General features: G+C 35.8%; 1 protein-coding gene across 4 annotated transcripts in view; it reads left to right on the top strand.

Annotated features, from left to right (window-relative positions):
* The window catches only part of Nox4 (NADPH oxidase 4), a 141,378-nt gene that overhangs the window by 19,184 nt on the left and 108,684 nt on the right, over positions 1–13,510 (top strand). For 2 of the 4 annotated variants that reach the window (XM_010633719.3, XM_010633720.3), the window contains exons 3-4: positions 10,459–10,569; positions 12,720–12,804. In XM_010633719.3, coding sequence (XP_010632021.1) covers positions 10,459–10,569; positions 12,720–12,804 — 196 coding nt within the window. The remainder of the gene's footprint in view (positions 1–10,458; positions 10,570–12,719; positions 12,805–13,510) is intronic. The other 2 variants (XM_010633718.3, XM_019208892.2) reach the window with 1 other exon arrangement.

Here is a 13,510-nt window from a genome sequence, read left to right as displayed (position 1 = left end):
AAAAAAAAAAAAAAAAAAAAAAAATTACATCATAGTTATGTCTCTAGGGCAACTACTAGACAGAAGCCAGTTACAATTGCTCAGAATGAAATAAAGCTTATGACATGAAGGGATACTCACGAACTTTTGGTTCTACTTCAGGAGCACTGAATTGCTAGTTTAAGGTTTTTTTTTTAAAGAAATAATTACTTTGTTATAACCATTTTTTAGTTACTTATGACATCTTTATCATTGTTTCTATATGAAGCCTTATGAAAATGGTTTATCAGCTTTTTAAGTAGCTCTTCATTGAAATTTCAGTTTTTATTCTGTGTGTTTGTGTGTGTGTGTGTGTGTGTGTGTGTGTGTTGCTAGGTATCGAACCCAAGCTTTTGTGCATGCTCAGAAGGTGCCTCATCACTAAGCTACATTACCAGCTCTCTTTTTTTATTCTTTTCTTTTCTTTTTTTTTTTTTTGTACCAGGGATGGAACTCCTGACCTTGCACTTGTGAGGCAGTTGGCGGAACCACTGAGCTAAATCCCTGGCCCTCATTTTTTTATTCTTAAGTGTAACCTTGCTCCTATGGAAAAGTCATATTCTAAATTCCTATTCCTATTAGTATTTATTAATGATACACAAAAAACATTTAAAGTAGGCTTGGAATTTTCACTTATACATATAAGGAAAGTGAATTGTTCTGATTTTCTGCCATAGACACTTGATTACTATAAAAACAGTAAAAGACCTACCAGTGCCTTAGAAAACTGTATAAATTTTATGGAGTGGTCTTTTTTTTTTTTTTTTTTTTTTACATGTACCCGTTTCATGACTGCTATTCTTTGGCTTGCATTGCTCAGAGCATATTTTGCCCCAAAGAATACTTATTGGAAATTAATTTCTTTACTAATGCCCATGCATTTTGAGGCTCCCAAGAATATGCAGCAAGTTGTGCTTTGTCACTTACCTCTACTGTCTCTTACACTTTTTTCCTGGGGACAGGGAGGTAAAGATGTTGCAGTAAAAAAGTTAAATCCTCTATGAAAGGTGCTGTGAGGGATAAAAATGAAACACTAAGAGAAAAGCTCCAAATCTGTAAGAATATGTGCAAAAGAGGGGAATATGAAGGTACAAATGAGGGTAGAAATGGAGGTATGAGCCTGAAATCCCAGAGAATGTGACCTTGTGCTGAAACCGGAGCAATGTTGAACTCATCTGGTATTATCCGGGGGCTGGAAGAGGTAAAATGTCATCAGGGATACAGAACAAAGGAGACAGTATGAGCTAGGGAGAGGGAACTGAGTAAAAACGGACTAACCGGAGTCACGCGTCTGGGAGCTAAACTGAGCAGCAAAACATAAAAGTAGATCCATGTGGCCTAATGATATCACCAATTTACACTGTTTAAAGACTTGCAGTATAACTTGAGACCAAAAACAAAACAACAACAACAATAAAAAGCAGTTGGACTAGCTGACCTCTGTGTCTTCTCAGAGAGCTGCAGTGGTGGTGAACGTTTTCTTCAAACCGGATGTGGAGGGTTAAGTCAGTTTGCTCTCCTTAGAAAATAAAATGGAAAGAACGGATCCTGAGTTCTAAGATAATTTTTGGCTGATCAGTTTTAGTGATGTCTTTTTCTAAAATAAAAGCATCGATCAATTATCTCAGGCTCATTCAATCAATCACCCATATACATTTACAAAACATCCACTAATTGTCTGGAATTTTCTTTAAATATGATTCAGGTGAGTGAAATAAGCTCAACTTCCATAACTTTAATTGGAACACAGTTGCACAGAGCTGAAAATGGAGACAGCATAGAAAGAATAGTTTACAGAAAGCCATGGAATAAGAAAATTAAAAATTTGAAATTAGGTCAGGTTTGTGGTGGATTGGGGACCAAGATTTTTGATAATAATTCATCTTGATTTTTTTCTATATTCCAGTAATATAGCTTGCTCACTTAATGCTTGCAGTAATCTTTTGGGCTACACATACTATTATTGTTATTATTTTTTTCATTTTGCAAGTGAAGAAAATGAGACTGACATAGGGTAAGATAATAACTCAGGTTATATAACTAGTAAAGAGGCTTTGGTCTTAGGTTGTTTGATTTCAGAATGTTTTCTAAAACTGACTGACAGGCCTGGCTGTGTGTCCTGTGGGACTCAACCCAGATCTAAGGAGTCATAATTTCAGAGTGCAGAAAAAGTGTGTTTATTTTAAAATAACCCAGAGATAATTTCTATCTGCAGTCAGATTTGGGAAGTTCCCAGAAAGGTTTACTCTACATAGAATGACAGGAAAATGTATTTATTGGGTGGAAGTATAAACAATTTAGAGAATAAGAAAGTGTGATTTTGAAGAACATTAGACAGGGTGCACATGAACACGCATCTTTCTTCTGGGGAAGAATGTTTAAGTAGGAAATGGCAAAAGCATTAAGCAAGTGAGGGTTCCTCCTTGCTTCCCAATAACTAGAGACAAACAGGATGACAAACTGATGGTTTGAGAAAGCCCAGGTGGGGCTGCAGTTCTGAATCTAGAGGATTGATGAGTAGGCTTCATATGGTTTGATTTAAAATATGTCCTTGGGGAAGATGAACCAATAAAATTAACCTAAAGGATAACAGATTTACATATTTTAAATAAATACAAATACCAAATCACAATACAAAAGTATTTTATGAACCTGTAAGGTTGTTTTTGTTTTTATTTATTTCCTGGAAATGGCTAATTGTTGAATCACCAAGAGGAAGCTAGAAAAAATGAACAGTTATTTAAACTTACTATTTCCGGCCTTCTCAAACCCCTTTGAATAATAGTTTTGTATGGATATTTATGTGTTGAATTCATACTAAATTCATGCAAACTGTGCAGAAAATTCCAAAAATGTTCATTTAGAAGTTAATTTACCAGGAAAGGCAGTTTGGGTGTGCTTTGCAGAGTCAGGGAATTTATAGGGCTTTTTACATACTAATAGCCTTGTAAAACGTTTGGATGAAGATGTATAAAGCATGAATGTAGAATTTTTAGCTAAGCATAGTTGAAAGGGAAAAAATATCAGAAAATAGGTTTCACAACCAATATACTTCAATAGCTAAACTTAATTCTTTACTCTCTTCCTCAGTTTTTTCTTCCTAGTGTAGGAGAGAAGCATCAATACTTGATGGCAATTTATGTGAAGGAAAACAATATATTATAAACTCAAGAAGAGCTACTCTGACATAAGCACCCTGTAGAATTCTTAGTATTAACAAGCGGCATCCCAATGAGAGGTGGCAGTCTTCAGTACTAGTTCGGTTAACCTGTGTTGTTAATAAAGGTGAATTGTGAAGTACCACAAAAATGATGAGGGGTTCAAATTATAGGAAGAGTTGTAGAGGCAACTGGTTGTGTAGCATGGAGAAGACAGGATTGGACTTGGAAATCAGACCCTTTGATCTTCAGTTGTTGAAGCTCTCTTTTAGCAAAATTATTCAAGGAAGCTCTATGTGTTAGAGGTTACAGAGGAAGTGATTTCATATCTGTGTAAGAGAACAAAAGAGTTTTTGACTGTGGCCTTGCCTGCTGTCTCTGGAAGAATTCAAACAGAAGGTGGGCTCCTTTGGGTTGGGGAATATCTGAGAAGAGATTCAGACACTGGGAGGGTGGTGAGTTGTGGCCAAGGACGTTTCAGTTGTAAAATTTAACAAGCTTACATTTTAGTGTTTTGTGAAATAATTTTACTGATCAGAAAGATATTTGGTCAAAGGTCAATATTTTCTCTGTGTAAGACTCAGATATATAGCCAGGCATCACACACACCTGTAATCCCAGCACTCTGGGAGGCGGAGGCAGAAGGATCCTGCCTAGGCATCTTGTGACCTAGTGAGACCCTGTCTCTAAATAAATAAATAGGGCTGGGGATGTAGCTCATTGTGAAGGCTCTGGCTTCAGTAAAACAAACATACAAAACCTCAGTTATAATTAGCCTAAAAGTTTGAACTTGTTGCTAACAAAATTTCATCATTGTGATGATTAAGTGTAGAAAGTAACATAATTGCCAAAATTGCTTCCTTTTCATCTGTTCCCACACTTCATTGAGAATCATTATTATTAAATACTACTATCGGTTCAGTACCACAGCCCTGCGTAAAATAGTCACTCTGCTGTAGTCTGAATATTTGTGTTCCCCTCAAGATTAATGTTGAAACCCTGCCTGCCATGATGACTCTGTAGAAGGTGGAGCTCTTAGGTGATTAGGCTGCAAGGGCAGTGCCTTCATGAGCAGGACTAGAACTCTTATCAGAGTCTGCAGAGAACAAGCATGCCACCCTGTGAGAAGTAGAAAGCCCTGACTAGGAGGGGTTGTCCTCACTGGAACCTGCTTTGATCTTGGACTTCTCAGCCTCCAGGGCTGTGAGAAAGAAGTGTTTATGGTTTACAGTCCACCCAATTTACGGTTGTTACAGCATTTTAAACAGAGGGAAGTGTTCTGTGTTGACTTTAGGATACAGTTTCTTAACAGGAGCTGCAGAGCTCAGCAAGTTCCTCACTACCTGCTTCTCCAGTCTCCTGCTGACTCACCCTCCGTTCCACTCCAACCATCTTGGCTGGCCTTTTTAATGTTTTTTTGTTTTTTTTTTTTCCGTACACAGCCTGCTCACGTTTCTCCCACTGTTTTTTCTAAAAGAGCACCCCCGCTCCTCCAACCATCTTGGCTGGCCTTTTTAATTTTTTTTTGTTTTTTTTTTTTCCGTACACAGCCTGCTCACGTTTCTCCCACTGTTTTTTCTAAAAGAGCTGATCTTTTCCTAGATTACTTTGATTCTCACTCTACTGAATTCAGTTCATTATTCACCTCATCAAGGAGGGCTTACTGATTTCCATTTAAACTAATTTCCTGTTGCACTTGCTCATGCTCTGTATTTTTCAATCACACCATTTATCACTATTATAATTTACATTTTCTTATGTAGCTACTTGATTAATACCTCTTTTCCCTATTAAAATACAAACAGTCTAAGGGAAAGAGCATTTGCTATTTTTAGTATCCTCTGTGTGCATGTTACAGTAAATATGTGATGAATATGTAATGTAAATGCAGCAGATGATAACTTTTTCTGTGGATGTATAGAATAGAGAATAGATGTAATGTGGTAACCCTGAGGCCCTAAGTTAATTTTATATATGTCTTGCTGTTTTAGACTATTTTTACTTTTACAAAAGCCTTCAGAACTAGGGTTGTTTTATTATTACATTATATATTATAATTTTTTTACTGCATATCATTTATATTCTATTCTATTGTAATAGATTGGATTTATAAATAAGAGCATTTTATCTTTTTCAACTTTATAGATATGATCATTGAACTAGCTCAAGGTTAGTTAGTTAGGTGATTTAGGATATGGAGCTCTATATTTGGAACAGTATAAAAATACCATGCACTTCTACCCAGATGCTATATTGTTTTATAATTTACTTCAAATAACATCACTTCAGATTTTTAAATAATTTTTACAGGGCTGTCTTGGTTTGGGCTACTGTAATGAAATACTATAGCCTGAGTGGCTTAAACATTTACTTTTTACAGTTCTGGAGACTAGAAAATCCAAGATCAAACAGCCAACATCTTCAGTGCTGAGGAGGACCTGTTCCTGGTTTGCAGATGGCTACCTTCCTTCTGGCTCTTTCATAGCATTATGGGGAAGATGGAAAGATAGAAGACAGACAGACACAGAGACACCACAGTCTATTCTCTTCCTCTTATTTATAAGGATGCTAATCTTACTAGAAGGACTCTACTTTCTTAACCTAATTTAAACCTATTTACATCCAAGAAGCTTTATCCACAAATACTATCACATTGAAGACTAGGCCTTCAACAGGAAAAAAGTTGCAGTACACAACAAGGGATGAGCTATGTTTTATGTATACTTGTTCATTTAAAATAAATTCATACTTTAAAAATTATACGTAGAATTCTAAGTTAATTATATATCTGGGAGAACTTGACAGGTGAGACTTGAAATGTAAAAAAACACTGCCCTGTAGTGACAACTGACTGGATGGAAGGGTAAAACCATTTTAGACAGAGCAGACATGGCAAATAACTTGGAATGGTCTTTCTATCTTAGTAATACTTGAGATAAGTGATGCTTATGGAACTCAGGGATAAATTGACTACCTACATATCAGTAAAACTTAGCTACTAGAATATTATCTATGTAGTAAAGAGATAAGATGTTTTCTTAAAATCACACCATTTGAAAATGGATTTGCTGTTGTTTTCCTCACTCTCCCACTGGGAACTCAATAAAAAAGAAATCTTGCTCTTCTTTTAAAGAACTAAGTATTGGGCTGGGGATTTAGCTCAGTGGTTCCACCACCTGCCTTGCAAGTATAAGGTCCCAGGTTCTATCTCCAGTACCAAAAAACAAAACAAAATGAAAAAAAAAAACAGCAAAAAACCCCCCAAAAAACCCAACCCCAAAAGGACAACAAAACAAAATGAAACAAAAAAAGAACTAAGTATATTCAGTGGCAAGTATGTAAGAAAACAGATTCCTGGTAACATTTCCAGTTGGAGTCTGCACCATCATAAGGAAGAAATAGGGTACCACAAGGAACTTCAGTTTTCCCAAGGAGACATTTAAAGCCACTTTGAATTAATTACTGTGTTATGTAATGTAAACACAATAATTAAACACTTCTAGACTTGCAATGAATAGTTAGAAAATGAATACACATATGAATTTTCTTTAAAACACTGAATCCCCAAAGGGTGTATAGTTAATTTATCTAAAATCCTGAACTTCACAATAGGTTTTGCCTCATATAATTTATATTTATTTATTTATTTTTGGTACTGGGGATTGAACTCGGGAAGTTGTGCTTATGAGGCAGGTGGCAGAACCACTGATCTAAATCCCCGGACCTCATGTATTATAAATGAACTTACTGTCTTGATTTATTAAAAATGCATAGTAAAACTGTCTTCAGAAATTCCCTAACCTAAAATTTTACCATATGCAAATGCCAGATCAAAAGAAGTAATACCTTTTCTATTTCTCTGGAAGTCTAGCTAAACAACAAAAGCTCATAACTCAAATGATAATAACTGTACTGATTGAGATGAGAAAATTATATTTGTCATCTTTATAAAATAGTCCAGAGAAGATATATCTATTTGTCCACTTATTAATATATTCTTTGAACTGTATTCCTAAAGTGTTCTAACTAGAACACTAGAAATAGCTTGACTGCAAGTATTAGTTATTTTTTAAATCTTTCAGTGAGAATTACTGCTTTTTTCACAAACACTAGTTATTACCCTGCACTCCCATCAGGAATAATATTTCATGTGGTGACAATAAATACTGCATGATGGAGTTGATATTTTGTCTGATGTTAAGTTGGAACTCTACAATATACAAATTCAAAAGAAAAGCATCTGTGTCATATATTTCTTAGTATTTTTAAAAGAGAGTCATTTTGTGCTTATTTTAGGACAAATGTACAGATACGATGTCACCTTTTGATTTCTTCTGAAAATAAGTAGTCATATTGTTTTAGCTTGTGTCTAGTTGTCCCTCAAAGCCTCATGGAGTCACAGGTAGGACTTTTTCAGAGGTGGCTGGATCTAGAGTGTGTGATCCTGGATTGATTCATGGTGCAGTGATAGACTCAAGGGCACTTTATTAAGGTTATGAGTGCTCCCCACCCTAAATAGCCTGGATAAGATACAAGGGATAGAAAGAGCTGTGGTCCTCTCTTGCTTGCTTTGGTACCTTCTGCCCACCATGAACTGTTTCTCCTCTGTGATGCCTGTCTGCCATTGCACCCCGCCTTGGAGCCAGCTGATTATGAACTGAAACCTTTACAAATGGAGCTAAATAAATCTTTTCCCCTTTAACTTTGGGTGTTGGGTGTTTTGTCTCAGCAATGAGAAAAAAGTGACTAAGACACATGTGAAGAATATGGGTGTTACTAGGCAATAGCAGATGAGAATCTAGCAGGAATTTGATTAAAATTAGTTGTTGGAATTGTTTTATCAATACAAAAAAGGACAGAGCATTTGAAAAAATGTTATGCGGTGTCATTATGATTAACTTGTATGACACATAGGATGATCTAGAGTGTAGAAATCAGTGATGATCTAGAAAATGTTATCAATATCTAGCATTTATTGAGTTTTTACATGTGGTAGGCATTGAATAAGGTACTTTACATGATGAGCTCCTTTATTTATTTTGTGTGAACAGAATCTGTTTACTGTTAGCCCTCAGTTTCAGTATATTGATTTAAGCAAGATGCTCATTTATATTTTTATAAACAATTTTTATATTGATTCTTGTTTATGTTTTTATCACATTTTTATATTGGCTCTATATCCTGATACTGCAGTATATTCTTCTGATTTGCATTTATTTGCTTATAGAGTATTTAAATTATAGGGTACTTAAGTTTTCTATGCTTTCAACTTTCTTTTTTTCCTATTTTGGGCAAATCTTAATGTTATCTTTGTATCTTTTGATTTTGTCTTTTCCCTTTCCTTCCTCTCTCTCTCTCTCTCTCTCTCTCTCTCTCTCTCTCTTTCTTTCTTTTTCTCTTTCTTGCTGTTCTGAGGACTGAAGCAGGGCCTTGAGCATACATACAAGGCAGGCATTCTGTCACTCAACTACATCGCCAGCTCAGTATTTCTAATATAAGTTCATCAGCTTCAAAATTGCTATTATTTTTCTGTTTGTCTTTGCTGTGTGGCGGATTGTACCTAGAATTTCTGAGTGCTTTGCAGATGTTGCTAGATTTTTAAAAATTATTGAAGCAGTGGAATTTAAATTATGTGTTATTAGTAACCTCTAAATTGATTACATTATTGGAGAAAATGATTGGTATTATAGCTATATTTTGAAATGCATTGGTAGTAGTTTTTTTGTCCCATTCTTTAGAGAAGTTTGTAACTTGGTTAGTCCACTTACGACTTGTCTGAATTCGAAGTTTGTCCTTTTAATAATTTACTGCAGACTCAAAGTATACAGTCCATCCTGGCTGTATGGAATAAGTCTTTGATTATGTGACCTGAAATTTCTGATAATGCCTTGATGAAGTTTGCAGTCCGTATCAGTGTATTAGTTTTATCCTGCTGCCATAACAAATTACAGCAGACACAGTGATTCCCAGTGGAATGACTCCCCGCAGTTGACAGAGGAGATTTAACACGTTAATAAATACACAGTAGCCAGACAATATGTGGTCTCTAAGAACAGATCAGTGTATATTTTATAATAATTTTGAATTCTATTTATTCATTTTTATAGGAAGTAATGCTTTAAATAAAATGGAAATGGTCCTAAAAAAACTGGTACATATTGTATCCAAGACATACACATATATATCTCAGTTTTCTTGAAAATCATCTTAATTAAGATTGGTCATTCATGACAGCACACATGAACCTAAGAGACATTATGCTTCATAAAATAAGACACAGGAGAAATACTCCATAATATCATTTATGTTTGTAATCTAAAAAAGTTGAATGAGTTTCTAGAAATAGAGTAGAATGATGATTGTTGAGACTAGGGATGGTGTTAGGGAAGGGGAGGAGTTATCTGAACTATACAGAGTGTCAGAAGGAATCTATGATTTATTGTACAGTATGGTGACTATAGTTAATGATGTTTCAAAATAGAAAAAAGAATGGATTTTAAATGCTTTTACTGTAAAAATAAGTATTTGAAATGAGACATATCTTCATTAGTCTAATTTGATCATTCTCCAGTATACTCATGCATTAAGACATCACATTACACTCGATAAATATGTACTGTAATCATTCTTCAATTAAAAATAAAACTTAAAAAGAGACAGGTGGTCAGTGTTAAAAGACATTCTAGTACTAAAGTACAGGAAGCAGTGAGTGTTTATAACAGTGGGATCTTTCCTGCTCTCAAGTCAGGGAAGAACTCAAGAGCAGCAGAGTTTAATTGAAACCTGGAAGATTAGTTAGAGTCAAAGAAGTGAAGAGCTTGAAGACAGGTGGTGATGTGCAGAGGAATGGGTTGTGTGGTTGCTGGGATAATTCCAGAGCAAGAGAACACAGGTGAAATTGCTTCACTTAAAAGTCTTGTGACCTTATCTGTGAGTGAAGGGTCCAGTGCTGCATGGGTGCGGAGGTACAGAAAATACAGTACTGAGACTCCGTGGGTCGTGTAAAACCCAGAGAAGAAATAGATTCTGAGATGAAAGAATGTATTCAGGTTACTATAGCGCTAGCAGAAATGAAAGGAGAACTAAGTTTTATTGACATTCAAAGCAGAGAGAAACTAGATTTTAAAAGGGTCTTTTTGGTGAAAGGAAAGGTGAAGGTTATTTAAGACTCATGAAGGAATTAGCTTTTGCCATGATCCTTAAAGGAAGAAAAGAAAGACCTGTTGCATGTCTGTTTTACGTTGCATTTCACTGTGTTTTGACTCTTACCTTGTTTGTTCAGCTAGGATTGTGTATAAGCAGAGCCTCGGCAGCTGTTCTTAACCTCAATTGCAGCCTTATCCTATTACCCATGTGCCGAACACTGCTGGCTTATCTTCGAGGATCTCAGAAGGTAAGAAAAAAAATCCTACTCGTAAATTTCAATATGAACATCATCTATAATAGTCTCATGTTAGTTTTGCTCAGTTTTCATGGTCTGTCATCTTAAGGATAATAGTGAAGGTCATGCTAACTGTCAAGATGATTATTGGGCTCTTCTGCAGCATGAAGGCAGAGGGTTAGAGAAATCTTATTGGCAATGTATTTAGGCACCATGTGCAGTACTTCATTACATCGTCATGACTCTTTACATGAATTCTGAAGTTGGTTTTTGTTTGTGTCTGGTGTAGACTTAAAATGTCCCTCAAAAGTGTCATTTATTCAGAAGTGGGACTTTTGGAAGGTGATCGGAGCATGGGTGTGCTACGCTTATCAGTGTATTAAACCATTCTGAGTTCATAGCTGAAAATGAAATGAAAGACCCAGTACTGTGTTATCATTGCTACACCATGGCCCCTTGAGATCCTGTATTTTCACTTAGCTAAATTTCATGAGCAAAGTAGAGCCCTGAGGCCTTTGAGCAATACATGGAACTATGGACATTGCTCACAGCAGTTTAACACCACATACCCATTGAGCGTCAGACACATATCTTCATTAGGGCTGTACAGTGGAGGATAGGAGAAAACAACAATGCCTTCAACAGTCACTCCATGAAAACAGCTGAAATTCTTTTCTGTCTATTCTTGAGCAAGTGTGTGTGTGTGTGTGTGTGTGTGTGTGTGTGTGTGTGTGTGTACATGAGTGCATGACTTCACTCTTCATTAAAATAAGAAGGCATTGCTGGATAGATAATGTTTTTTGAAAAAAGGTTGTTGTAATGCTCTGTGAAGTTCACATGTGCAGATTTACTCAAGTAAAACTTCATAATCTTTTCATGTAATTATATTGGAAACTCTTTATTTTTAATGCAGTAATTTGTAGGAATAACTCTTCCCTAGGTTGCCTACTGTCGTTAAATGGTAGCTTTTGATCCCTGTGGCTGGCCATTGGCTTGGTATGAAGAAAGAGAAGATAGTAGCAGGAAATGAAAAGTTCCCACCTAAGTCTGTCGGTATTAAATAAGTCATAAAGAAATGTTTCCCGGTGTGAAGCACAGATATCCAAAGATGCTTGACATTTATTTTTCTACAAGACCAGGCAGGCATTTAAGGCCACAGAGAAGATTGCCTCATTTAAGAATAATCTTCTTTTACTACAAAAGGAAATTATATTTACTAGGAAATTCAAACATTCAAGAAATATGCAATATAGTCAGAAAATTTTCTGCTAATCTTATTCTGCCAGAACAGCGACAGATGACAGACAGTTTGGGGTAAATGCCTGCAGAGACATTAACAAACTCATTTTGAACAGTACAGGATCACAGTGTAGTTTTTGTTTTATAACTTTTTTTGCCTAACAATACATTTTGTAATTTTCTTTCAAGTTGATGATATAACTTTCTTGCCTTTTTTTTTTTTTTTTGGTACCAGGGATTGAACTCGGGTCCTTGTGCTCGCAAGGCAGGCATTAGAACCACTGAGCTAATTCATTTTGATTTTCTTTCAAGTTGTTGATATATCTCTTTTTCCTTTTTTTTTTTTTTTTGGTACCAGGGATTGAACTCGGGTCCTTGTGCTCGCAAGGCAGGCATTAGAACCACTGAGCTAAATCCCCAGCCCTCTCACATTTTTTAATGGTTTGTGTACTTTGTTTACTAGTCATGTCAGAATTAATTTTACTAATTTTTTTGTTTTTGTTTTTTGTTTTTGGTTTTTTGAGACAGGGTCTCATTATGTGGTTGAGGCTGACCTGCAACTCACTATGTAGCCCAGGCTGATTTTGAACTCACAGCGATCCTCCTGCCTCAGCCTCCCGAGTGCTGGGATTACAGGCATGCACCACCACGCCCGGCTTTTTATTGAGACAGGGTCTCATTATGTGGTTGAGGCTGACCTGCAACTCACTATGTAGCCCAGGCTGATTTTGAACTCACAGCGATCCTCCTGCCTCAGCCTCCCGAGTGCTGGGATTACAGGCATGCACCACCACGCCTGGCTTTTTTTTTTTTTTTAAACTAAGTTTTGATTACTAGGCTTCTGCTATGTTTTCAAAATTAAATATTATACAATATTAACAATATAAATATTGTTTTTACCATATGAAATAATTTTCATTTAGGTGCCAAGCAGGAGAACAAGAAGATTGTTGGATAAAAGCAGAACATTCCATATAACCTGTGGTGTTACTATCTGTATTTTCTCAGGTGAGAACGCCAGGAGATACGAAGTATTTGTTAGAATTATACATTTTTGTATGTTAAATGCAAAACCTTTTTGTTCTGTATATTATCTGCTGTCACTAACTTGATTTTTAGATTATATATCTTAGTTTGTTCTTCCATGAGTTTAAAGAGGAGTATTAGGGAAACTATGTAAATAAGTAGACTTTATGACTTTTTCTATATAATGTCTAAAAGTTGGCTTCCCAACCAGAAAGAGATTGTTTTCTAAAAGTAATAATTGTATTTATAAAGATTGGGAGGAACATACTAGGTGTTCATGTTGTAAAAGTCATGATAGTTTATGAAGCTGGGCGCAGTGGTGTATGCCTGTAATCCCATCACTCAGGAGGTTGAGGTAGGAGGATCATAAATTCAAGGTCATCCTGGACTATATAGCATAATCTTCTGTCCAAATAAATAGATGAGAATAAATGTTATGATATGAGTTTAATGCATGAAAATTAGAATGGAAATGTTCGTTTAAAGGTGATGATTTGACCTCAAACTACATTTGAGTTGTTTCTTTGATACTAATACAAGGTATGACTCAAAAATATGGTGGGTGTTTAATTTTTAAAAATTATTACATGAAGAGACACATTCCTGTTACCCTGCCCCACACTCCATTTGGCTCCAAACACATTTATTATCACTCTTGACATTTTGTAGAGCAGTTCCGGAAGTCCTT

This window comes from Fukomys damarensis, unplaced genomic scaffold (assembly GCF_012274545.1).
Source record: "Fukomys damarensis isolate Sample0158 unplaced genomic scaffold, DMR_v1.0_HiC HiC_scaffold_16, whole genome shotgun sequence".
NCBI classification, from domain to species: Eukaryota; Metazoa; Chordata; class Mammalia; order Rodentia; family Bathyergidae; genus Fukomys; species Fukomys damarensis.
This window is presented reverse-complemented; position numbering and strand designations above follow the sequence as displayed.